Source organism: Podarcis pityusensis (assembly GCF_964106645.2).
Source record: "Podarcis pityusensis genome assembly, chromosome: 3".
Taxonomy (NCBI): Eukaryota; Metazoa; Chordata; class Lepidosauria; order Squamata; family Lacertidae; genus Podarcis; species Podarcis pityusensis.
The window spans coordinates 121303225-121330455 of record NC_138026.1 but is presented as its reverse complement, the minus strand read 5'-3'; the positions used below and the strand labels follow the sequence as shown (position 1 = coordinate 121330455).

At 49.2% G+C, this 27231-nt stretch overlaps 1 protein-coding gene across 1 annotated transcript in view; it reads right to left on the bottom strand.

Annotated features, from left to right (window-relative positions):
• Positions 1-27231, bottom strand: part of DRC1 (dynein regulatory complex subunit 1) — a gene marked incomplete at its 5' end in the record, with an annotated part of 29035 nt that overhangs the window by 1160 nt on the left and 644 nt on the right. Inside the window, 14 exons of the mRNA XM_080998271.1 lie at positions 440-583; positions 1989-2203; positions 2998-3084; positions 4647-4736; positions 5737-5900; positions 9052-9287; positions 12948-13082; positions 14083-14222; positions 16029-16151; positions 17628-17714; positions 18571-18708; positions 20879-21062; positions 24478-24590; positions 25941-26028. Of these exons, the coding sequence (XP_080854397.1) occupies positions 440-583; positions 1989-2203; positions 2998-3084; positions 4647-4736; positions 5737-5900; positions 9052-9287; positions 12948-13082; positions 14083-14222; positions 16029-16151; positions 17628-17714; positions 18571-18708; positions 20879-21062; positions 24478-24590; positions 25941-26028 (1944 nt within the window). The remainder of the gene's footprint in view (positions 1-439; positions 584-1988; positions 2204-2997; positions 3085-4646; positions 4737-5736; positions 5901-9051; positions 9288-12947; positions 13083-14082; positions 14223-16028; positions 16152-17627; positions 17715-18570; positions 18709-20878; positions 21063-24477; positions 24591-25940; positions 26029-27231) is intronic.

Sequence of the window (27231 nt, the reverse complement as noted above, 5' to 3'; positions counted from 1 at the left end):
CACAACAAACACTCTGTGAGGTGAGTGGGGCTGAGAGACTTCAGAGAAGTGTGACTAGCCCAAGGTCACCCAGTAGCTGCATGTGGAGGAGCGGAGACGCGAACCCGGTTCCCCAGATTACAAGACTACCGCTCTTAACCACTACACCACGCTGGCTCTCAGGTGGGGGGAGGGAGAGGGGAAACTGTTACCACGAAAGCCAGGCAAGGAAGAGGCACGTTCTCACCACCAGGGGCCACCCGAGGCGCAGGCTAGACGGGCGAGGAGCACTCCTGGCAGCAGGGAAAGGGCCTCCGCAGGGCAGGGCACCTGGCTCAAATGTGCTCCACCTTCTCCTTGTGAAAGGCTCTTATGCAATGGCCCCCACCTCAACGACCCCCCTCCCTGGGGAGACGTGCAGGGACTTAATAGGACCTACCCACCCCCGCCCCTGCCTTACTGGTATTTGTGCAAGCCAGAGACCAGGGCATCCCACAGCTTCAGATTCCCGTCCGGGATGGCGTGGGCGAGAGCGTCCCAATACTCCGAGTCCTTAGAGTCGTCCCGTTCTTCGCGCGCTTTCTTCACCAGGGGGTATTTCTCCCTGGAGGTGGGAAGGAGGGAGAGTCAATGGCTGGGAAGCGGGAGTCGGAACCAGACATGCTCCTTCCGGCCACCCACAACACTTGCGGCCCACTCAAATACCACCCCTACTTTTAAAATGTGGATTTGGGGGTGTGTGTTACTGGGCTGTTATTTTTATTATATATTTTGTGGTTTTATATTTTCATTTTGTTCTGTGAACCAGGCGGTATATAAATTCTAATAATAATAATAATAATTTGTGCCACCCCCTCCATCTAAAGCAACCACCCACAGGAGGAAAAAGGCTGAGTCCCATGAACAGGCTATTGGTGTTTCGCAACTTTGACCTGTTGCAGGACCTTAGCCAGACCTTAGCAGAGCATACGCAGAGCTTCAGAAAGCAATCGGTTGCAGGCAGAATGGACGAAGCAGGAACAAAACGCTGCTACTAGTAACTTGGTTACTTAGAGGTGTTTATTATTTACGGCAGACTTTACAAGTTACTAGGGACATGGGTGGGGCTGTGGGTTAAACCACAGAGCCTAGGACTTGCCGATCAGAAGGTCGGCGGTTCGAATCCCCACAACGGGGTGAGTCCCCTGAAGGACCAGGTGCGCAGCCTGGGAGTCATTCTGGACTCACAGCTGTCCATGGAGGCACAGGTCAATTCTGTGTCCAGGGCAGCTGTCTCCCAGCTCCATCTGGTAGGCAGGATGAGACCCTTCCTGGCCGCAGACTGTCTTGCCAGAGTGGTGCATGTTCTAGTTATCTCCCGCTTGGACTACTGCAATGCACTCTATGTGGGACTACCTTTGAAGGTGACTCAGAAACAACAACTAATCCAGAATGCGGCAGCTAGACTGGTGACTGGGAGCAGCCACCGAAACCACATAACACCAGTCAGAAAGACCTTCATTGGCTCCCAGTACGTTTCTGAGCACAATTCAAAGTGTTGGTGCTGACCTTGGAAGCCCTAAACGGCCTCAAAGGCCCAATATACCTGAAGGAGCGTCTCCACCCCCATCATTCAGCCTGGACACTGAGATCCAGCGCTGAGGGCCTTCTGGCGGTTCCCTCATTGCAAGATGTGAGGTTACAGGGAACCAGACAGAGGGCCTTCTTGGTAGTGGCACCCGCCCTGTGGAACACCCTCCCACCAGATGTCAAAGAGAAAAATAACTACCAGACTTTTCGAAGACATCTGAAGGCAGCCCTCTTTAGGGAAGCTTTTAATGTTTAATAGATTATTGTATTTTAATATTCTGTTGGAAGCCGCCCAGAGTGGCTGGGGAGACCCAGCCAGATGGGCGGGGTACAAATAATAAATTATTATTATTATTTCTTAGAGCAGCCCCACACATCCTTCCTCCCCACAGCACCCCAAACCAGCCCTATCCTCTTCCTCCTCTTCTGCACAGACCCACCTTGGCTCCTGGAATTCCTGGACGAAAGCCTTAAGGGCTTTAAGGATGTCGTTGGGGTGCATGCACAAAGCAGAGAGAATCGAAGATGTGCTCGGGGGGGCTTTGTCCTCGTCTGGCGGGGCCAAAGAGCCCTCCCTCTCACCCTCTTCCTCCGCAGCCTCGACCTCTGAAGGCTCTTCTTTGGGGCCTAGCTCCGTGAGGAACTCTTCCAACTCCTACGAGGCAAGGAGACACAGATGGAGGAGGTTTATCCAGGTCCCCCTGGGATTCTGACGCAGCCCAGTGGAGCTGAGACTGATGGGGGGAAAGCAGCGCAAAATGCAACTTAGTGAAGAAGTGGAAGAGAGAAATTTAAGAGAGGTATTCTTGTATGCAACTGCAGCGGCTCAAATACTTGTGGCCAAGGGATGGAAAGATCAGGAGGCTCCAAAAATAACAGATTGGCAAATCAAATTACCGGAATTGGTGGAGATGGCTCAATTGACTAGCAAACTCAGAGGTAACTCAAAGCAAAAATTTGCGGAAAAATGGGATGGTTGTAGAAGATATGTTCAAAAATACAATAATAGTTTTGACAAAGGAAGTAAAAGGAGGTGGATAACAATTAAGGATTTATGGCGCTGTGGGTTAAACCACAGAGCCCAGGACTTGCCGATCAGAAGGTCGGCAGTTCAAATCCCCGCGATGACGGGGTGAGCTCCCATTGCTCGGTCCCTGCTCCTGCCTACCTAGCAGATTGAAAGCACGTCAAAGTGCAAGTAGATAAATAGGTACCACTCTGGCGGGAAGGTAAACGGCATTTCCGTGCGCTGCTCTGGTTCGACAGAAGCAGCTTAGTCATGACCCGGAAGCTGTACGCCAGCTCCCTCGGCCAGGAAAGAAAGATGAGGGCCGCAACCCGAGTCGGTCACGACTGGACCTGATGGTCAGGGGTCCCTTTACCTTTACCTATGTTTCATTGTGTCTGAGCTAGCCCCATTGCCATGTTCCAGCCCCACCCCGGCCTTACCGGATTAGCAGCCACTTGCTGAGCCTTGAAGCCCCTGAAGAACTGCACCAGGTGATACACGTCGTCTTCGCTGACGATGGACAGAGCCTGCGGAGAGGAAGGGAAAGCTCAGCAGGCGCCCGGTTAGCCTCCAGTGCCAGGGTTAGCGTGCGATGCTCCTCCCAGGTGAGCTTCTGGAAGAGCTCAGACAGGCCCTTGCACCGTGGTAGAAGTGGCTGCCTGTGTTTGCTTGAACTTTTGGGAAAATCTCACATTGTGGGTTTTTGTTTTTTTTTTAAAAAGAGAAATGCAAAGATTGTTATCAAATATATTTTTTTATCCGAGCTAAAATGTCAGTCTAGACCTGCAGTTCTCAACCTGTGGGTCCCCAGATGTTGTTGGACTACAACTCCCACCATCCCTGAGCTCTGGCCTTGCTAGCTAGGGGTGATGGGAGTTGTAGTCCAACAACATCTGGGGACCCACAGGTTGAGAAAGGCTGATCTAGACCATGGGTAGGCAAACTAAGGTCTGGGGGCCGGATCCGGCCCAGTTGGCTTCTGGATCTGGCCCGCGGACAGTCCAGGAATCGCCGTGCGGATCGGCGTGGATCTGATCGTTTGGGCTGCACCAGCAGGCGCGTTTGGCGGCGCCTCCCCCCTCCCTGCTTCTCCCCGCCCTGCCTAGAGCAGAGAAGATGGGGACTGGGTTTTGTCGGTGCCAGCAGCAGCGTGAGCGCTCGAGCGGCCGCCATTGTAAGCAGGCTCAATTTGGGTTTTGTTGCTCTCAGCTCCAAGCCAGAGCCCTTTCGTGCGCCGCTCATCATCCCCTCGCCGCCAACCCCTGCCACTCGCAAGACACAGGTAAGCAGCCACCGGGGCTTGTCCAGTGCTGTGGAGAAGGGAGGGGAGAGTTGTGGGGGGTGGCTTACCTGAGTAGAATGTGTCCTTTTATTAAAAATGCATCTCTGGGTTATTTGTGGGGCATATGAATTAGTTCATTCCCCCCCCCCCAAAAAAAAAGAAATATAGTCCAGCCCCCTGCTGAAAACATTTGCCGACCCCTGATCTAGACCAGTTGTATTTGGACTGCAAATCTCAGCATCCCTAGCTAGCAGGACCTGCAGTTAGGGGTGATGGGAACTGTAGTCCAAAGACAGCCGAGACCCAAGTTTGGGAAACATTGATCTCGATAAAAACACCAACCCAGATGAAAAGAGGGAGAAAGAAGTAGAGATATGGAGATAGAAAAAAGATTAAAAGAGAAAGGGGAAACTTACATTATTGTTGTCAGTTCTTCCCATTGCTAATTTTATTGTTTTATCTTTTTTTGTAAACAGCTTTGGAATTTTCTTTTGCAGTCAGGCGGTAGGAAGAAGTTGTGAAACAAATAAAGCAGGCATAGGCAAACCCGGCCCTCCGGATGTTTCGGGACTACAACTCCCATCATCCCTAGCTAACATGACCAGTGGTCAAGGATGATGGGAGTTGTAGTCCCAAAACATCTGGAGGGCTGAGTTTGCCTATGCCTGAAATAAACAAACTTCCATAGAGATTTCCCCCCTCCCCCCAATAAATTGATGTGTGAAAATGTGGAACTTCAGATTGTAAAAGAGAGAGAGAAAGAAACTGGGAGGAACCCAAAACGGGCAGATGGGCCCATAACCTTACTGCGAAGATGGAGTCCAGCCTCATGAGGGTCCGGTCGTGCTTTTCCAAGGGCTGGAGGAGTCCTCGCAGTTTGCTCTCGATCAGGAAGCCCTGGCAAAAGAGAGGGGGGCAAAGGATTTCTCACGGCCCAGAGGCGAAGGCATTCCTGAGTCCCTGGCAGGCAGGCCCAGACAGAGGGGGGGGCCATATGGGCCACTTGGCCCGGGCCCCCGATTCCAAAGGGGGCCTCGGTCAGCAGATTCACAACCGCAGGGGATGCACTGGGGCGAACGTGGAGGCGCAAAGGTGGGGGTGGGCGGATTCCCTGGGGCCCTGGCTGGCGGCGTGAGAGAAAAGCTTCCCGGCATCTGGAGCGGGACCTGCGATCGACTCCGCAGAGGAGCGCGGAACGGGCACCGGGTGGGTGGAGGCGACCAAGGCTCCAGCAGCCAGTGCGCCGCGAATGTGATGACAGACCACGTTTTTCATGCTGTTAAAAGCTGGTGAGTTTTTGTTTGAAATCTTGTTTGCCAAAAATTAAAACCACACATACCTTAAAGTGTGTTGGCTTTCTTATCGCTAATTTCTTTTTAGAAAAGGATGAAAAATGGATGAAGATGTGGCCATTTGTTTAAAATTTAGGCCAGGAATGTTACTTACACCCAAGGAGTACATATAGCTCAATGAGGATAAAATTTGGTGGAAACCACGTTTTTTAAAGAAATCGTGGCTTATGAGCAATAGCGGCTTTCTCACAAGCATACGTCTTTTTTAAGAGTAGAATAAGAAGACGGAGAAGTTTTAATTATAATTATAATTAAATAGATTTTTAAATACATTATTGAACTATTAAAAATGGTATAATACATTTTAAAACGAATAATGTATTTATTGTAAAATGTATTTAAAATTATAATACATTATAAAAAAAATATGTTATATACTTCTCTATAAGACTTCAGGGTAAAAAAAAGCGGGGGCCACATTGTCTACCTGGCCCAGGCCTCTGCCTGGCTCTGCAAGGTCCTGCTGGCAGGGCAGGGCAAGTCCAGCAACCATGGCATCCCACTTGCCCACCTGCCCATCTGCCCCCCACCCCACTTCAGCTCACCGACTCATCGCACAGGAGCTCCAGGATGTGCTTGACCGTCTTGGTGGAGATGGACCAAAGCGCTTTGACCTCTGGCTCTGCGCCTTCAGGCCCCTGGCGGTCCTCGTCTGGGGCGCTTTCCTTCTCATCTCGGAAGCTGTCCTCCAATGTGAGAGACTTGCTGGCTGAAGGGAAGAGCGATGCCCGGAAGCGGGGATAAAGAGAGGTGCAAACCAGGACTCCAGCAAAACTTTACCAGAAGAAAATAACAAATGCAGACAACTGCTGGAGATGCGGAAGTAAAAATGCGAACTTAGTGCATATGATGATTAACTGCCTGATGATAAGATCATTTTGGTGCGAGGTGAGGATATATATAGCAAGAGTAATATAAAGAAATTGTTATCTAGGGGATTTGAATTTAATTCTAAATTATATACCGGAAACGTGGGAGATTACAAGGGGTCAAAAAAAATGGATGTACCGTGCCACATTAGAATAAAAAAAACTTGTTTTGATGAATTGGAAAAGCCGCAAAAAGATTCCATTGAGAACATGGATTGCCAATATGGGCAGACTAGTTATATACGAACGAATTGCATATTGACGCAAATTAAGAATGGATAAATATGAAGAAATCTGGAAGGAATACTTAAGCGATAAGGCGGACAGTGGTGGGAAGTAGGGGGAGGAGAGGTGGGGAAATATTGTTCAAAAGGTGTAGTTATAGGTATATCAGAAATCTGAATTGTTAAATTGCGTTATTAGTGTTATTGTGGTTTTTATTGTACGTGTTTTTTGTGGTTGCCGTTTGTATTGAAAAAATGATTAAATAAATAAAATAAAATAAAAGAGAGGCGCAAACCGAATGGCAAGCCAAGTTGATGGACTGTGCTGAAATGGCAAAACTAACTGGGAAGCTCAGAAATCAAGAAGACAAGGACTTTAACAAGGAACGGGGGAAAATTATAATTTACTCACGAGGCCACTGTAAGCAGGTTAAAACATTAGCAGGATTTTAACCACACTTGTAAAGTAATGGAAGGTATGGACAGTTTAGAAGGATAAAAAAATTGGAAAAGTATTGATATGCAGTTGTAACTAATATCATTAGGACCCATGGAAGGGAAAATCACTGAATAGTATCTAACAAAAGAATGATTCAGAGTGATCTCGATATTTGGATTCAGAATTGTTTTTTTGTTGTATGTTTATACTTTTTAAAATCAAATAAAAAAATTAAAAATAGAGAGAGGCGCAAACCCAGCCACCCAGGAGAATTGCTGATTCCCCTCCGCATGCTGATTTCAGCAACAAAGAAGTGCATTCCTTAATGATTTAAGCAACAAAGAGGTGCAGCTAAGCCCTCCAGCAACCTGTCTGGAAAGAGATGGGGCACTATCTCAGCCTTAATTACTTTACTGCAATTATTATATTTTCTTAATTGCTTTACTGTAATTACTGTAGCAGTGGAACGGTCCACCCTGGGAGGTTGTGGACTCTCCTTCCTTGGAGCTTTTGAAGCAGAGATTGGATGGTGATCTGTAATGGATTCTTTAGTTGAAATTCCTGCATTGCAGGGGTTGGACTGGATGACCTTTGGGGGTCCCTTCCAACTCTATGTTTCTACAATTCTGCTTTATGCAGACATATGAGTAGCACCTGACAAACTCAAGGCAGGAAACAGGGATGAGCAGAGGATGGTTTCCAGTGATGGCTTGGTCACATGGAGGGGCTTAAGCGCCCTTACAGAACTCCATGCTCCTCTCTCTGCTTAGCAGTAAAATGAACTGCGCAAAACCGGGCACATCTATAGATTCTGGCACCATTTTCATAACCTGCATATCAATTAATTTGGTTTTCCACAGGGCAAATTTGGGATTAACTGGATGGGAAAATCACTGAATAACATCTAACAAAAGAAACTTAATGATTTTTGCGTGTGTGTGTGTGTGTGTTCTTTGTTTTTCCGTTTCATTTTTAGAAAGTGTGTGTTCTTGCCATTATTTTAGTGGTCTTTTTCCTTTCCTGTTTCCTTTTTCCTTTTCTTGAATATATGTAGAGATGTAAGGTTTTTGTTCACTGAGTTTGATATTATTTGATTTGGTCATTATTATTTGATTCATATAGAAGTTATCAATGTATGTATTTGTTATCTATGCATTATTTGTATATTTTGAAATAAAATAAAAAAATAACATGATGGGAAAATCCAGCTTTCCCAAAATCCCAGGTCCTGCTTTGGTTTTTGAAAAAAGGCAACTTTCTATCCCTTATTTCCAGGAAAAAATAATCACCATGGAATGGCATCCCACCCTGCCCGTTCGTTCCTTGCCGAAGGAATCCTAATATTTGTTGAAAACTTGTACTGATGGAAGAAGAACTATACAGTGGTACCTCGGGTTAAGTACTTAATTCGTTCCGGAGGTCCGTACTTAACCTGAAACTGTTCTTAACCTGAAGCACCACTTTAGCTAATGGGGCCTCCTGCTGCGGCCGTGCCACCGGAGCACAATTTCTGTTCTCATCCTGAAGCAAAGTTCTTAACCTGAAGCACTATTTCTGGGTTAGCAGAGTCTGTAACCTGAAGCGTCTGTAACCCGAGGTACCACTGTATGTGCAAAAGCACCTTTATGCCAATGGCTTCAAACTGCACAACTTGCCCCCATTGGAGGACTGGGGGTCGCTGTAGGCTTGGAGCAGAATACAGACCCACATGGAAAAAGAGGGAAGGGGTCTTGCCCTGGGGCAGAGCTTCAGCCTTCAAGGCAGAAGGACCCTGATGCCATCCTCCAGATCTCAGGGGCTGGGAGAACATCCCTGCTTGAAACTCCGGACAGCTGCTGACAGTCATTGTGGACAACACTGAACCAGGTGGGCTGATGGTCTGATTAAGGCACCTTCCTATGCCTATGTTAAGGGACGCGGGTGGCGCAGTGGGTTAAACCACAGAGCCTAGGGCTTGCCGATCAGAAGGTCGGCAGTTCGAATCCCTGCGACGGGGTGAGCTCCCGTTGCTCGGTCCCTGCTCCTGCCAACCTAGCAGTTCAAAAGCGCGTCAAAGTGCAAGTAGATAAATAGGTACCCCTCCAGTGGGAAGGTAAACGGCGTTTCCGTGCGCTGCTCTGGTTCGCCAGAAGCGGCTTAGTCATGCTGGCCACGTGACCCGGAAGCTGTATGCTGGCTCCCTTGGCCAGTAAAGAGAGATGAGCGCCGCAACCCCAGAGTCGGCTACGACTGGACCTAATGGTCAGGGGTCCCTTTACCTTTACGACTATGTTCCCAAGCAGCAGAGGGGTGGGGCTGGGGTTGGGGGTGAGAGACAGCCTTGCTTACTTTCTGGCGCGATCACCTCCCTAGCCAGTTCGCTGGCCGACTTCATCTTCTTGCTGTGCACGATGGGACCCACATTGTGCAGGAACCAGCTGTCTGGCTCGATCCACTGTAACCCCAGTTGCTGGGCGTGGATGACGCGGTCGGCGCTGAAGACCTTGCGGATCAGGCCCTTGGCCTCCTCCTCGTTCATCAGCCACACGTCCAGGAAGTGCTCAGCGTCCACGATGGCAAAGTGCCTACGTTGAAGGTGAAAGGTGTAGCATGAGGCAATAATAATAATAATAATAATAATAATAATAATAATAATAATAATAATTTTATTTATACCCCGCCCACCGCAGCCAAGACTGGGCTCAGGGCGGCTAACACCAAATATAAAACAAGTTGATTGAAATACAACTCAAAAACAAGGTTAAAATACAACATTAAATGCAGCCTCATTTCAGCAGAAACTCAAAAACTTTTTTGGGGATGAAAATGTCAAGTCTTCACCAAGGCTAACTATCCAGACTGGTCCTACGTGGGCCAGAAAAAAGCCAGGGAAGTCCCCAAGTAGGAGTTCCGTCACAGGAGGAAAAGGAAAAAAGAAGATGGGGAGGGGATCAAGTTAATTCTAAACCTCAGGGTCAGAAGCACTAGCCCCATGTTGGCCCAAATGTTTCCTGCATTGCAGGGGGTTGGACTAGATGACCCGCAGGATCCCTTCCAACTCTACCATTCTATGATTTCCAAACTGGATCTGAGCTCAGGCCTGTGTACTAGCACACAGAGTCATAGAATAGAAGAGTTATAATGGACCTCTAAGGGTCATCCAGTCCAACCCCCTGCAATGCAGGAATCTCAGCTGAAGCATCCATGGCAGATGGCCATCCAACCTCTGCTTAAAAATGTCCTGACGAAGGAGAGTTTCCAACCTCCCAGGGGAGACTGTTTCGCTGTCGGACAGCTCTTCCTGTTCCTTCTGATGTATTAGCAAGGGTGAAACCTGGGGGCTGGTTTTGCAAGCCTATATTGGTGTGGAGCGTTGTGGGCTACTGGGCAATAACAGCCACCAAATATTCAGCAAATATTCAGCTGCCGCAGTGCATCAGCAACTGTCGAGATCATGAGTCGCTACACACTCAGAATTCTTCAGTGTCATCTCCATATTTTTGCATTCAGTTTCAGCCTGTCTGTTGACTTATGCTGCCCTTTGGCCACGCATTGTCTTCTAATGTTGCTAAATGTGTACAAACGGCCAGCATAAAAAGGGCGTTTTGTACATTGCCTGTCAATGTTCATAGCTATATACTTTTTTCAAATAATAATAATACACGCCAATGCTTTATTACGTATCATCCAGACATAGACTAGAGCAGGGATCAGCAAACTTTTTTCAGCAGGGGGCTGGTCCACTGTCCCTCAGACCTTGGGGGGAGGGGCGGACTATATTTTGAGGGGGGGGGGGAATGAACGAATTCCTATGCCCCACAAATAACCCAGAGATGCATTTTAAATAAAAGGACACATTCTACTCATGTAAAAACACACTGATTCCTGGACCATCTGCGGGCCGGATTGAGAAGGGGATTGGGCTGGATCCGGCCCCCGGGCCTTAGTTTGCCTACCCATGGACTAGACCACATCAGAGCATAGCTGTCAAGGTTTCCCTTTTTTAAAGGGAAATTCCCTTATTCCGAATAGGATTCTTTGCAAGAAAAGTAAAAAGTTGACAGGTATGCATCAGAGCCAGGCCAACGGATCAAAGCATGAAGGAAGTTTCCTTTCTGTCCAGAGGAGGGCAACCAAAATGGTCAAAGGCCTGGAAACGATGCCTTATGAGGAACGGCTAAGGGAGCTGGGCATGTTTAGCCTGGAGAAGAGGAGGTTAAGGGGTGATATGATAGCCATGTTCAAATATATAAAAGGATGTCACATAGAGGAGGGAGAAAGGTTGTTTTCTGCTGCTCCAGAGAAGCGGACACGGAGCAATGGATCCAAACTACAAGAAAGAAGATTCCACCTAAACATTAGGAAGAACTTCCTGACAGTAAGAGCTGTTCGACAGTGGAATTTGCTGCCAAGGAGTGTGGCGGAGTCTCCTTCTTTGGAGGTCTTTAAGCAGAGGCTTGACAACCATATGTCAGGAGTGCTCTGATGGTGTTTCCTGCTTGGCAGGGGGTTGGACTCGATGGCCCTTGTGGTCTCTTCCAACTCTATGATTCTATGATTCTATGATTCTGGCTCCTGATGTGCTGATCAGTCAGTGAAGCCCAGAGCCATCTCAAGCAAGGTGGGAGTGCCTGGAAGTGATGTGAAATCCACTTCTTAAATCCCCACTCCTTCGTCAAATCCAAGGGGTGGCCTTGGGCAGATCATTCTCCCTTTATCCATCTTTAGTCAACCGTTGTGATGGCAGAGCACCTGCCTCGTATGTGGGAGGTCCCTGGTCAATCTCCAGCGGCATCTTAAGCAACGGCTGGGAGAGACACCCTGTCTGAAACCCTGCGGAGCTGTTGCCAGTGTAGACCAGGGGTGGGGAATGTAGATATTTCACCCCTCCCATTGCAAGAATCTCATGATGTTTCAGAAAGGAGGGGGCGGAATCTACTCATTGCTTCTTCTGCTCCTGCCTGGCTCTGTGGGAGTCTGAGCGTTATCTGTGTAGAGATAAGATGACTGCATAACGATCTGTAACACTCATGCAGTCCAGTAGCCTCTGTTAGTCTTTAGTTTACAGTGGTACCTCGGGTTAAGTACTTAATTCGTTCCAGAAGTCCGTTCTTAACCTGAAACTGTTCTTAACCTGAAGCACCACTTTAGCTAATGGGGCCTCCTGCTGCTGCCGTGCCACCAGAGCACAATTTCTGTTCTCATCCTGAAGCAAAGTTCTTAACCCGAGGTACTATTTCTGGGTTAGCGGAGTCTGTAATCTGAAGCGTATGTAACCCGAGGTACCACTGTATGCTATATGGTAATTTATGGACCTAATAGGCGTGCTCTGGTCCATGGGGTCACGAAGAGTCAGACACGACTAAAACGACTAAACAACAACAATAGGTATCTAAAGCTATTTGTACATGTTGCCCTGCAACTAGTTCATGCAGAATGTTGGCACCCTATACAGTGGTACCTCGGGTTAAGTACTTAATTCGTTCCGGAGGTCCGTTCTTAACCTGAAACTGTTCTTAACCTGAAGCACCACTTTAGCTAATGGGCCTCCCGCTGCCGCTGCGCCACCGGAGCATGATTTCTGTTCTCATCCTGAAGGAAAGTTCTTAACCCGAGGTACTATTTCTGGGTTTGCGGAGTCTGTAACCTGAAGCGTCTGTAACCCAAGGTACCGCTGTATAGCTTATTTTAGTTTGCAGTAGCTGCAACAGAATAAAGAAGTTAAGATTCAGAGCTGTCGTTCGTGTAATCCATACTTTGCTGTGCTCCGCTGACTGTGGCGCTGAGTTTGGTGCTCACAGCTCAAACTTGTGACTCCATTGCACTTAGACCTCTTTTCCTGAGTGGAAGGTCTCTGGAAGTGCTTCCCAGCTCACCTGGCCCAATCGGGGCAGCGGGGCTGAAGAGGCTGAGCCCAGTCGTTGGCACTGGCTCAAAGGCAAAGCTGACAGGGAACTCTTTCGGCTCCCCGGGTCAGATCCTGATCAGGCCAAATCTGGTAGGGAGGCAGCTTCCTGTGCCAGCAAGTTTTGAATCAGCCTCTCAGAGCTGGGATCGTTTTTGTCTGCACCTGGGCTGAGCAGGAAGGACTCGAAACAGAACCCGCCCGCTCCCCCAAGCTGTTTTGAGCCTCGGCCCTTCTTCTGACTCGCGCACGGCCCCGCTGAACCCAGGTTCGGACTGTTGCAGCCAAGGGGCAACAGTCTTTGCCCGCACACGAGCTCTGCTGCCCCAGGCAGCCCTACCTCATGGTCCTCTGCAGGTCCTTGTACTGTTGCACAATCCGTTTGTAGTCAGCCGTCAGAGCCATGTTCTCCTCGCGGTACTGCTTGATCTGCCTGGCAAACTTGAGGCGCAGGTTGTTCAGGATATCGTGCAACCTGGAGGCGGGGGGGAGAGGCGGAGCTCAGCTTACGAAAAGGAAGAGCGGACCCAGCGACCCAGCGAGACCTGAGGGTGGTAAGGGCCCCAGCAGAAGAGAAGGGGCACACCGTATTTTTCGCTCCATAAGACGCACTTTTTTCTTCCTGAAATGTCTGTGCGTCTTATTGAGCGAATGCGTGGTCCCTGGAGCCGAATTGCCCAGGGGCAAAAAGCAGATAATGCTTTTTTTTTTTTTTTTTTTGAAAGAGGGAAGTAGGTGTTGAAACAAAGCCGCTGATTGTTTGCCAATCGGGGAGAGAGATAAGGGACGCTAGAGATAAAGGGGGCTGCCTGGGAGGGGGGAGGTAAAGACAGCAAACCTGTAAAGGGGAAAAACAGGAAGACTAAAGCAATAAGGAGAGAAATTAGAAGAAAGGGAGGAGCAAAAAAACTCCTCCAGCTAAGGAAAAGACACTAAGGCAAACAAGAGGGAAGGGAGTATTGAAAGGAAACAGCTGATCGGTGGGATAAGAAGAGAGATAAGGGACACTAGCAGAGGCTGCCTGGGAGAGGAGAGGCAAAAGCCCATGGATCCTCAGGATTTTTGCATTGGGTCACCCCAAATTCACCATCAGATCACACAGCATGTCCATGGCTACAGCCTGCACCAAAAAAATCACGCATCCATGGTTTCCCGGGGCCGCAATAGCGCAAAAATGTGGTTACAAAGCACAGAACCACATGGATCTTCAGGATTTTTGCATTGGGCTACCCCAAATTCACCATCAGATTACATGTCTGATATATATATATATATATATATATGTGTGTGTGTGTGTGTGTTGACTCTTGCTTCAGAGGCATATCGCACATCCTGCATCAACTTCCCAGAAACTTCTCTGTGGACAAGGGGCAGGATAGCATCCATACTAAGGCCGCGATCCAGCAGAGAATTTGGTGTGCTTATATTCCAGGCTGCGGGAAGGGAAGAAGGGGAAGACGGCCCGGCTCCTTTACCGATTGAGCTTCCTCTTCTGTTGGGATTTGATGATGGTGTTCTCCTCGTCCCGTTTCTTCAGGACCTGGAAGTTGTACTCCAGCTTCTCCTGGTTCAGCTGGTAGATGGCTTTCATTTGCTGGAGTTGCTGCTCCAGGATCTGGCACCCAAAGAGGGGAGGAAATGAAGAATAAGCAGAGGCCATGCTGCAAATCCCCCTCGTGGACTTGCTCCAGAGGAGACCAGCTCTGCGGCTTGACATGACCCATGGAACTGGTGCCTATCTTGTCTTTGGATCACTTGTGATCAGGACAGCCGCTGACTACACTCACAACTAATCAAGATGACACCCTCTAACACACACCCCCCATCCCCAAAGCAAACAGACACAGCCATTGATGTCCCTTATCAGAAACCAAGAGACTAGGCGGGGGATCTGAGTGTCAGGGACTGCCATCAGAACAGGGAAGGGAGGCAGAGGGGCAGTTGGGATACAGGGAACCTCCGAAAATCTTGAGAAGCAGTTCCTCTTCCTGCGGTGGGGAAAGCCACACCTCCAGCGGGGAAGAGGGGAAGGGACCAGAGGATGCTGCCGGGAGCCCCAGTGCTGCACCTTGTCAGTCTGAGGGTGGGGAAAGCCACACGATCCAGGTAAAGGAGGTGAAAGGGCTAGAGGATGCTGCAGGGAGCCTCAGCACCGCTCTTTGCCAAGTCGGTGGTCAGGAGGAAAGCACGCCTCTTCCGTCGCCCACCTTGCACAGAGGTGTAAAGCGCAAAGAAGGAAGGAAAAGGCTGGGGGTGACTAAGCTCTTATGCTGGGGGAGGAACCGGAAACGACCACTCCCGGATTCTGCGAGCGATTGAGGCAGCCATGAACTGATGGTTCTGCACTGTAAACAGTTTTGCACCAAAATAAAACCTGTTAAAGACAGGTCGGAGTCCTGCCTGGTTACTCACGAGCAACCACCACCGACATCTGACACTGAGCAAGGGGTAAAAAGCCAAGAACAGGGAGAGGGGAAATTATGTGCAGAGGATGAGACGAAATCGTTCAGGTTGCAATTGAAACAAGGATCTTGATGGTCCCCAGAATGGTTCTTGAATTAAGAGGAACAATTGGGGCATCACAGCCCTCGTCCTGGTCTGGGAAGCTAAGAAGGGACCCCGAAATTGTACGCCCCCAGGTGATTTTTGTCTCCCAGCCTTCTTTGCAATCACATTAGCATTCCCTGGACTACTGCAATGGGCTCTACGTGGGGCTACCTTTGAAGGTGACCCGGAAACTGCAATTAATCCAGAATGCGGCAGCTAGACTGGGGACTGGGAGTGGCCGCCGAGACCATATAACACCAGTCCTGAGAGATCTTCATTGGCTCCCAGTACGTTTCCGAGCAAAATTCAAAGTGTTGGTGCTGACCTTGAAAGCCCTAAACAGCCTCGATCCTGTATACCTGAAGAAGCGTCCCCACCCCCATCGTTCTGCCCGGACACTGAGTTCCTGCACCGAGGGCCTTCTGGCGGTTCCCTCCCTGCGAGAAGTGAAGTTACAGGGAACCAGGCAGAGGGCCTTCTCGGTAGTGGCGCCCGCCCTGTGGAACACCCTCCCTTCAGATGTGAAGGAAATAAGCAGCTATCTTATCTTTAAAAGACATCTGAAGGCAGCCCTGTTCAGGGAAGTTTTTAATATTTAATGCTGTATTTTTTTAACACTTGATTGTGAGCCGCCCAGAGTGGCTGGGGAAACTCAGCTAGATGGGCAGGGTATAAATAATAAATTATTATTATCATTATTATCCCTGAAATCTGCCATTTAAGCTCCTGCGGATGCCCCAAATGAAATGAGAGTCCATGAAGGAATTGCTGCAGAAGTGACTCAGCTGCCATCCCACCGTGCCTCAGAGAAAGGGCTTGCAGGGTCCCCACAATACAGGCACCCGATGGGGGGGGGTCTATTCTCACTCCGTACCTGCACGTCATGCTCCAACTTGATCTTGATCACGTTGTACTCCTCGGCGTCTTGCACCCGCAGCTGGTTCAGCTCGCGCTCATATTCCTCCACCTTCTTCAGGCGGGCCATCATGAAATCCAGCTAGAGCGAAAGGCAGAGAGAGCGGATGGCCAAGGTCCCCATTTCCGCTGCCCTGGCTTGGAAACGAAGCCAGCTCTTTGCCCCGGAATCGCTAAACAACTCCCAAACTCCTCTGAGTAGACCATCAAAGCATACCCCTGCAAAACGAAGGGGCTGCTTCTCCCTGCATTTGATACTTTGAAGACATTGGGTCAAGGCCCATGAGAAGGTGGGCTTTTGCCCCACACTCCCGGTTTCCGAGGGGGCGACTCTTAAGCACACGTCCCTCTGGCTTTGCTAAGAGGATACTCTGAAGCTCATCTCTGAGCCCAGTAAAGCTTGTGGTCACCTTCTGATATATTTCTCCTTCCTTGGAGGTTTGTGAGCAGAGGTCGGATGGCCACCTGTCCTGGATGCATTAGCTGAGATTCCTGCATTTCAGGGGGTTGGACTAGATGACCCTCAGGGTCCCTTCCGGCTTGATGATTCTAATATTTATAGACTGCTTTTCACCACAGATGGTCACAAAGCATGCTCACAATGCAGATGGTCACATCTACGCTGAACTCAAACTAAGGGAGAGATTTGGTTGTGGTCTCATGTTATCCATCTCAACCAGCCCTCTACCCCACCAAAGAAAACAAAATAAGGAAGCATATTATAGAATCATAGAGCAGGAAGGGACCCAAGGGTCATCTAGTCCAACTCCCTGCAATGCAGGAATCTCAGCAAGACAGGTGGCCACCTTCCTGCTCTACAATGACCAAGCCATTTCGGGTGAACCAGAGCAGTGCATGGAAACGCCGTTTACCTTCCTGTATATATACGTAAAGGGACCCCTGACCATTAGGTCAAGTCGCGGACGACTCTGGGGTTGCGGCGCTCATCTCGCTTTACTGGCCGAGGGAGCTGGCATACAGCTTCCAGGTCATGTGGCCAGCAAGACTAAGCCGCTTCTGGCGAACCAGAGCAGCACACGGAAACACCGTTTACCTTCCCGCCGGAGCGGGACCTATTTATCTACTTGCACTTTGACGTGCTTTCGAACTGCTAGGTTGGCAGGAGCAGGGACCGAGCAACGGGAGCTCACCCCGTCACAGGGATTCGAACCGCCGACCTTCTGATCGGCAAGCCCTAGGATCAGTGGTTTAACCCACAGCGCCACCCGCGTCCCTTCCCGTATATATATTGCTTAATAAATTACTTAGAATGCCACACCTAAGCTCCACATCGTTTCTGCTATACTCTGCTGATAGAGTGTTTACATATGTTCAGATATGTGTCGCTGGTGTGCATTGAGACTAAAGATTTATGAACGTCCCGGGCTGCGCTTCACAAGGAAGACGCCTGGATAGGTTTGTCTCAATCCAGGGGCCGTGTGTGTCCCCCAGGCGTGTTCCGACAGGGACTACCATCTTAGACTTTTCCTTCTTCTCCTTCCTGGGATGGGGCTGTTTCTCTGCCTTTCCCGCAGGCACGTGCCCCCTGCTTCCTTACCTCTTGGCGGTTGAGCAACTGCATGGCCTGTTCCCATTTCTTCTTGTTGCTCGTGAGGAGTTCACGGCGCTCTAATTCAAAGGCTTTCTAGGGGGGGAAAAGAGAGAAATGTGGCTTGAGCAGCCCCCAATCTATGTGCGGAAGGGAAGTCAGCAGAGTCTCGTGAGAGCCAGGACTCAGAATCACAGAGCTGAAAAGCTGGTACACCCAAAGCTCATCTAGTCCAACCCCTGAAAGTGCAGGAATCACGACAAAATTACAGACTCTGAAGAGCTCATATTCAGCCCTAAAGTAGCAAATGAGTACTCCTGAGTAGGGGAGGAGGATAAATTAGGGACCTTCTAAGAAGACTCCAGATCGCCTTCATTACTTCTCAGAGTTTGGAGTCACTGAATTTTTATTTCTTTCCCCAGATCCATTCATTTAACACCCGCCCACCCACGTTCTCCTACCCTGTGAGACTTGGGTATGTCAAATCACAGTATCTCCCTGCCTAATAGACTAATAGTCTGATCACAACAGCTTAGGTTTGGGACTCCAAAGCCACTATCTCTTTGGATGTGTTTCTTGCTATTGCATTTTGTGAAACAAATTCATTGAGCAAAGTCTGCAACTGTTTCATTACTAGGATTTTCAAAGGCAGTGCCGAAAGCAAGAAGAGGATCCTCAGCTCTGCATTTTTAAACTGTTTTATTTCATATTGTCAGTCTAATTCTGATGTATTTTTTGCTAGCTGCCTTGGATACATGAAGGAAAAATACATAAAATAAACGAAGATAAACAGAATTTAAATACATTTGCTTGCCGATGCCCAATGCTGCTTTCATCTTAGTTTGACCATCTTTTTTTTTTTTTTTTTTTTTTTTTGCTGCATATACACAAGCAAGAAAGAATCGCCTTCTGCTGGCGAGAAGCTTCAGGGTGCGGGACGAGAGACCGGTACCTCAATCTGCAGGAGCTCTCGGCGGTAGTTTTTTATGAGGTTTCTGATCTGCTCCTCCATCCGCTCCAGCAGCAGGTTAATGTCTTCTGACTGCTTCCTGAGATCCTTCACGTATTGGTCATCTTTGCTTTTCAGCTCCTGGAGGGCACAAACAGACAGGGAGGCCAGATTCAGGCCTGACTTTTGGATTCCACCCTCTCATCTTCACACTACGAAGGCAGGTGGATTTCATTTACTAAATGTGTATACAGCGGTGCCTCGCAAGACGAAATTAATTCGTTCTGCGAGTTTTTTCGTCTTGCGAATTTTTCGTCTTGCGAAGCACGGTTTCCCAAAGTCTTCAAAATCACCAAAGTCTTCAAAAACCTCATAAAAGGCTACCACACCGCGTGCTATGAGTTGCTCCTCGAAGTCACCCTGGGTATTAACGGTTTTAAGAAAAAGGAAACAAACTTGCAAGACGTTTTCGTTTTTCGTCTTGCGAAGCAAGCCCATAGGGAAATTCGTCTTGCGAAGCAACTCAAAAAACGAAAAACTCTTTTGTCTTGCGAGGTACCACTGTACCGCCCTTCATCCTAAGCTCACAGGGCGGTTTGTGACTGATAACTCCTCTTACGCTGATTTTACGCACACAACTGCAGCGTTATACAGATTGCGGGAAATTAAATAAAGGAAATAAAGGGAAAGCAAGGGGGTGGGACTCACGGAGAGCTTTTAAAGTCTTGTTTAACAGCCTCTGGGGAGGTTACATGAGGCCTCTGGGGCAGTGACTGCAGGGTCTGAGGCCCCTGGAACCCTTCCCATAGCCCAGTAAGCAAGATGTGGGGTAGGTGGAGGAAGACCTCCTCAGACCCAGGATCAGACAGGTAGGAATAGTCACGCAGGGCCCTTCTAGCAGTCATGAGCAATTATTTATTTATTTATTTATTTATTTATACCCCGCCCATCTGGCTCAGTTTCCCCAGCCACTCTGGGCGGCTCCCAATCGAGTGTTAAAACAATACAGCATTAAATATTAAAAACTTCCCTAAACAGGGCTGCCTTCAGATGTCTTTTAAAGAGAAGATAGCTGCTTATTTCCTTCGCATCTGAAGGGAGGGCGTTGCACAGGGAGGGTGCCACTACTGAGAAGGCCCTCTGTCTGCTTCCCTGTAACCTCACGTCTGGCAATGAGGGAACCGCCAGAAGGCCCTCGGGGCTGGACCTCAGTGTCCGGGCAGAACGATGGGGGTGGAGACGCTCCTTCTGGTATACTGGACCGAGGCCGTTTAGGGCTTTAAAGGTCAGCACCAACACTTTGAATTGTGCTTGGAAACGTACTGGGAGCCAATGTAGGTCTTTCAGGACCGGTATTATATGGTCTCGGCGGCCGCTCCCAGTCACCAGTCTAGCTGCCACATTCTGGATTAATTGCAGTTTCCGGGTCAACCTCAAAGGTAGCCCCACATACAGCGCATTGCAGTAGTCTAAGCAGGAGATAACTAGAGCATGCACCACTCTGGGGAGACAGACTGCGGGCAGGGAGGGTCTCATCCTGCATACCAGATGGAGCTGGTCGACAGCTGCCCTGGACACAGAATTAATCTGTGCCTCCATGGACAGCTGCGAGTCCAAAATGACTCCCAGGCTGCGCACCTGGTCCTTCAGGGGCACAGTTACCCTATTCAGGACCAGGGAGTCTTCCACACCCGCCCGCCCCCTGTCCCCCCAAAACAGTACTTCTGTCTTGTCAGGATTCAACCTCAATCTGTTAGCCGCCATCCATCCTCCAACTGCCTCCAGACACTCACACAGGACCTTCACCCCCTTCACTGGTTCTGATTTAAAAGAGAGGTAGAGCAATAGCCAGGAACGCAACCCTCGCATACGGTGAGATTTACCTGTCGATGGTTAAAGGCCAAAGGCCTGGTTATAGAGGCAAGTTCTTGCCTGGCGCCTAAAAATACGTAACAAAGGTGCAAGATGAGTCTCCCTAGGGGGAGCATTCCACCAATGGGGAGCCACTGCAGAAAAGGCCCCTTCTCGTGTTGCCACCCTCCAGACCTCTCATGGAGGAGGCACACGAAGAAACGGACTCAGAGGATGATCTCAGAGTACAGGTCAGTTCATATGGTTTCTGTGGAAGTTTCTCATTGCTACAAATTCCAAATCGATCCGAGGCAGGTTTGCCCATCACTAGCAGAAAGATACATACATTGAAACGCTCTTCTGCATGAGATCCTTTGCCCTATTTGTCGACTGCTAGCACCTCAGCAAAACGAAAAACCTGTCCCCACGCACTCCCCCCCCCACTGGTGTGCAACCCCACCTGCTGCAGCTCACTGATGAGCTTGTTCTTTTCTTCAATCAGCTGTGCGCAGAGCATCTGCTGTGCATTGAGACCTTCCCAGAGCTCCTGGGGGATGATCTTTTCCTTGGTAGCTCCCCACTTGGAAGTGATCTCGTTAAACTTGTCTTGGTTGGCCTTGGATTCATTCTCCAGCTTCTCCACCCTGCAAAGAGCCAGATGGAGAGAGTTCCCTTCAAGGCGAGTTTGCGAGCAGCCCTCGTCAGTTCTGATCTGAGGCTGAAAATCTATAACGCTGTTGCGGGCTGCTGTGTGACACAGCAGATCAATGATCTTAATCGGGGTCAGAGAACTTACCGCACCTCGGGCCGGTATCTCCAGCGCCGAATGCGCGGCGGGCCGGAGGGCAGGGGAGTGTGTGCCCATATGCATGCGCACACGCAATTTCCGGCGCACTTCTGGGTTGGAGGAGCACTGGAAATAGCTTGTGCGCATGTGCATGGGCCGTCTCCGACCCGGATGTGCACCAGAAATAACGCATGCGCATGCAAAAATAACACTTGCGCATGTGCACAAGTTATTTCCGGTGCTCCTCCGACCTGAAAGTGGGCAGCCGCGCAGCGCCAGTAAGAGTGGGCGGCGGCAGCAGGGTCACCGCAAGCTGGATAAATGAGTCCCTCGGGCCTTATCCGGCCTGTGGGTCTTAGTTTGGGGACCCCTGATCTTAATCATTTGCTGGCACAAGACCTCTGCCCTCTCCTCTTTGGTCTTTCTTTTTGGCTCGAGCACCAAGTATTTCCAAACAGACACTTTCCTGAAGATCAGGTGCATCTGTAGGCCTGATCCCCAATAGCCCATTGACTCTTTGGGCATTTTGAAGTTCAGTGTAAGTGGCAAGCCCCTCCCCAAAAAGGAGTGTGGCACAACACCCACCCCTCTCAATTAACTGGTATCTCATTCTTGTAACGCTTTCCCTTTCACCTCCAATTCAGCCTAAGAATCTTAAGCCAATCACAGAATTGCAGAGTTGGAAGGGACCCTGAGGGTCATCCAGTCCAACCCCCTGCAATGAAGGAATCTTAGCCAAACTGCGGGAAAGTATCTGAACTATTGAGGGTAGTGCAATCCCAGAAGTGAGGGCCTCCTCCGAACGGGAACCAGCCTTCAGAAAACCCAGCCAATGTGGGAATAAGCTAGAGGGAAAGGGTGCTTGCTGCCATACAATGTTCTATCAACCCCATGTTTATAATCGCTCATATTTCATGAATTGGAAAAAATGTTGAAATATACATTTATTAAGAAACCAGGGGCCTTTCTTCTTGGAATAACAGGTTTGGAATTGCCCAAGAAAGATGTCAAACTGTTTTTTGTATGCCACAACTGCAGCAAGAATTGATAGCTAAGAATTGGAAAACACAAGAAGTCCCTACAGTGGAGGAATGGCAGATGAAGATGATGGACTTTTCGGAGCTAGCCGACCTGACTGGAAGAGTCCGCAACCAGAAGTAGGAGGAGTACCAGGAGGAATGGAGGAAATTCAAATTTAGTTAAATATGTTAAGATAATTTAATTAAAAAAGCTTACAAATACCAGATAGGCTTAGGATTTAAATATGTAATGTCAGAGATTAATATGTTTAAAGTCAAAATAGAAAGAAAGGTGTTAAGTGATTAAGTTAATTTTATGAGAAAATTGGTCTTGGAAAACTGTTAAAATGATATACACTGAAATTCAACTAGGGGGATTTGAGGAAGTCACTTAACAACGTTACTAAAATTGGTTTAAATACAGTTGAGATTTATGTTTGTTTGTTTAAAATTTTTTAGAAAATCGATAAAAAAATGGAATAAATATATATATAAAACTGCTCATATTTCCATCTCCGAAGGGAAAATTTGTTTTCTGCTGCTTCAAAGCTCAAGGCCCACACCCAGAAGTCCAAATGACAGGAAAGGGGGTGTTGATTCATGTGAGGAAGACCTCCCTGGTTTCACAAGCTCTTTGCCAGTAGATGGGACTCCCTTGGAAAATGATGGGTGGTCCTTTGCTATAAGCAGTTTAAGGAGGTTCCCAGACAGCAGGGGTGGATCATGGCTGCCAGTCGCAGAGCCCAGCCTAACATGCGTCATAGGACTGCTGTAAGGATGGGTACAGATTCTGCTGGCACAAAAATGGAAGCAAGAAGAACTACCGACGAAAGAAGAATGGCGGATGAAATTGATGGACTATGCAGAACTGGATAAATTAACAGGAAGGATTCGAAACCTGCGGGACCAGAGATTCTTAGAAGACTGGAGTAAATATACAAACTATTTGAAAAGCAATTGTAATGAACAGATTACGCTAGTAGGACTGCAAGAAGTTCTGTAAGGAGGACTATCTGAAATATTGCAAGAAAGACTATGAGGAGAATTATTAGTTAATGATAATTAAGAGTAATAGAGAAATTAAGAAATGCGGAATACGTGATAAAGAACGGAAAATCATCAGAGGTGTTGACGGAAGTCTAAAATACTGTATAAGATAAGAAGTTATGTTATATGATTGTTGGAAATGATATGTTTAAAAAACTAATAAAAATGTGTGTGTGTATATATATATATATATATATATATACATATACATACACACACACACACATAGTTATACCTCGGGATAAATATGCTTCAGGATAAGTATTTTCGGGTTGTGCTCCGCGGCGACCCAGAGGTAACAGAGCACGTTACTTCCGGGTTTCGCTGCTCACACATGCGCAGATGGTCAAAATGACGTCACACGCATTTGCAGAAGCAGCAAAACGCGACCCACGCATGCGCAGATGCACGTGTACGTCTTACGTTCTATTCAGGATGAGAACGGGGCTCCGGAACGGATCCCGTTCACATCCCGAGGTACCACTGTATATATATATATATATATATATATATATATATATATATATATAAGGATGGGTACAGATTCCGAGCTCCTTGAAGGAAGGGCAGGCTATAAAACTGGTTAAAAAAAATAATGTATGGGCCAACATTCTGATTTAGTGCAAAGCAGTTTATCAGGTCCACGTTCCACACACTGGAACCTGCAGTTCTCTCAAGCCTGAATCAGAATGTTGAACCTGGGAGTGGACGTCTTTTCTGACCCCTTGGTCAAAGTGAAGATCGCGCTGAGTTCCCAAGGGAACCGCTGGCTGGCTCTGATCTCTCCTGCCTCTTTCCCAGATAAAAAGGTAAAGGGACCCCTGACTGTTAGGTCCAGATGTGGCCGACTCTGGGGCTGCAGTGCTCATCTCGCTTTATTGGCCAAGGGAGCCAGCGTACAGCTTCCGGGTCATGTGGCCAGCATGACTAAGCCGCTTCTGGCGAACCAGAGCAGCACACGGAAACGGCGTTTACCTTCCCGCCGGAGCGGTACCTATTTATCTACTTGCACTTTGACGTGCTTTCTAATTGCTAGGTTGGCAGGAGCAGGGACCGAGCAACGGGAGCTCACCCCGTCACGGGGATTCGAACCGCCGACCTTCTGATCGGCAAGCCCTAGGCTCTGTGGTTTAACCCACAACGCCACCCGCGTCCCCTTTCCCAGATATCCCCCAGTTAAAGAGGATGCCCCATCCCAGCGCTTACCTTTGCCGATTCAGCTCCTCTTCCTCTGCCCTCCTGTGCGTCTCTCGAGAATCAGCTGCCACCTGGATGTTTGTCACTAGCTGCGTGCCATCAATCAGCAGCTTAGTCAACCTCTGAGCAGAGAAGAGAACATATTATAAGCAGGTCATTCTAAGCTAACGCAGACATGAAATGATTGAGGCGGTATCTTTTGACCAACCAGACTGATTTATGTTGCTAAAGGTAAAGGGACCCCTGACCGTTAGGTACAGTTGCGAATGACTCTGGGGTTGCGGTGCTCATCTCGTTTTATTGGCCGAGGGAGCCGGCGTACAGCTTCCGGGTCGTGTGGCCAGCATGACCAAGCTGCTTCTGGCGAACCAGAGCAGTGCACGGCAATGCCGTTTACCTTCCCACTGGAGCGGTACCTATTTATCTATTTGCACTTTGACGTGCTTTTGAACTGCTAGGCTGGCAGGAGCAGGGACCGAGCAACAGGAGCTCACCCTGTCGCGGGGATTCGAACCGCCGACCTTCTGATCGGCAAGCCCTAGGCTCTGTGGTTTAACCCACAGCGCCACTTCTAGGGGAAAAAAACAACAACCCTGCAGGGTCTGCAACTGTGAAGCTGTGCTATACAGATGTATCTTGGCAATAGGAATGAAGTGACCGTAATTTCCACCTTGAGTTCAGTTCCCTCCTGAAAGTTGAGGTTCTTTCAGCCGATTCTTGCTAGCCCTACCTCCTTCTCCAGAGTTGCAGCTACTACTAACTTCTGCCAGCTAGGCTACTTAGTCCAGGGGGCATTTCACTTTCCTCTCGCTGGTAACTGAAAAATTAAGATACAGTGGTACCCTGGTTCTCAAACGCCTTGATACTCAAACAACTTGGAACCCAAACACTGCAAACCCGGAAGAAACTGTTCCAGTTTGCGAACTTTTTCCGGAAGCTGAACATGCCCCGTTTTGAGTGTTACACTTGAGAGTTTTGAGTGTTATGCTGAGGTCTTTTTTGCTATTTATTTTGTGTTTTTGCGGCTCTTTTCATTTTGTTTTTGTGACTGTGTGGAACCCAGTTCAGCTACTGACGGATTGATTGTGTGACTGCAATACATTGTTTACTGCTTTCATTTTATGGATCAATGGTCTCGTTAGATAGTAAAATTCATGTTAAATCACTGTTTTAGGGGTTGTTTTTAAAAGTCTGGAACGGATTAATCTGTTTTGCATTACTTTCTATGGGAAAGCACACCTTGGTTTTGGAACACTTTGGTTTTGGGACTTCTGGAATGGACTAAGTTTGAGAACCAAGTCACCACTGTATATTGATACCAATGTTATCTTACTGTGTCTTTTTTGCTATTCTCTTTCATATGGATAGCGATGGATTGGGTTTCTTTTTGTCACGCTGTGCTGCGAACTGATTGAATGCAATTTGGGGAAATCATACACAAAAACGCCCCGGTTCCCTCGCTGAGTCCTAACCTGTCTGCTGTCCTCTATCTGTTTGTGGCTCCGACTCTGCTCCTCTTCCACCAGCTTATGTGCATCTGGATCTTCTCCAAGGGCCTCCCTGGAAAAGAGCCCAAAAGGGGCATGTTCATCCCACCCTGTGCCTGGACTAACGTTTGGGGATCTCCAGACCTGAAACCAGAGTGACTCTGGATAGGGAGCTCTGGGGGAAAGTGGTGGGTGGGGGATCCCAAAAGGGTGTGGGTGGGAAACATGGGGGTCTTAAGAAGTGGGATGCTGGGACCATTTCTGCGTCTGGGGTTCGGCTGTGGGAGGAGAGGATCAGAGCTGGGTGGCAGATCACCCAAGATGCGTCAGGATTCACAACCTCCCCCTCCCCTCGGAAGGGTCTCCCAGAGGTCCTCTAGCCAGACCCCCTAGCGATGCGTCCCCTCCCCTCCCCCCTCCCCTGATGCCCCTTGTGATGCCAGCATTGTGCCTTCCCCTTCCCTGGGAAGGGTCTCCCAGAGGTCCTCTGGCCGGATCCCACTCACGATGCCTCCCCTTCCCTCCTCCCATGGAAGGGGATCCTAGAGGTCCTCTAGCTGGACCCCCCGTGATGCCAGCATTGTGCTTCCCCCTCCTTTGGAAGGGGTTCCTAGAGGTCCTCTAGCCAGACCCCTCTCGTGATGCCTCCCCTTCCTTCCCCCCTTGGAAGGTACACCCAGAGGTCCTCTAGACCAACCCCCTCACGATGTCTCCCCGTCCCTGTCCCTCCCCCTCGCAAGGTAGACCCAGAGGTCCTCTAGTCTGACCCCCTTGCGATGCCTCCCCAGCCCTCCCCCCTCGGAAGGGTCTCCCAGAGGTCCTCTAGTCTGATCCCCCTTGTGATGCCAGCGTTGTGCCTTCCCCTTCCCGGGGAAGGGGATCCTAGAGGTCCTCTAGCCGGACCCCACACGCGATGCCTCCCCGTCCCTCTCCCTCCCCTAGGATGGGTCTCCCAGAGGTCCTCTAGCCGGACCCCTCTCGTGATGCGTCCCCTCCCCTCCCCCCTCCCCTAGGATGGGTCTCCCAGAGGTCCTCTAGCCGGACCCCCTCGCGATGCCTCCCCGTCCCTCCCCTCCCCTCGGAAGGGGCCCCCAGAGGTCCTCTAGCCAGACCCCTTCGCGATGCGTCCCCTCCCCTCCCCCCTCCCCTCGGAAGGGGTCCCCAGAGGTCCTCTAGCCGGACCCCCCTCGAGATGCGTCCCCTCCCTTCCCCCCTCCCCTCGGAAGGGGCCCCCAGAGGTCCTCTAGCCAGACCCCCCTTGCGATGCGTCCCCTCC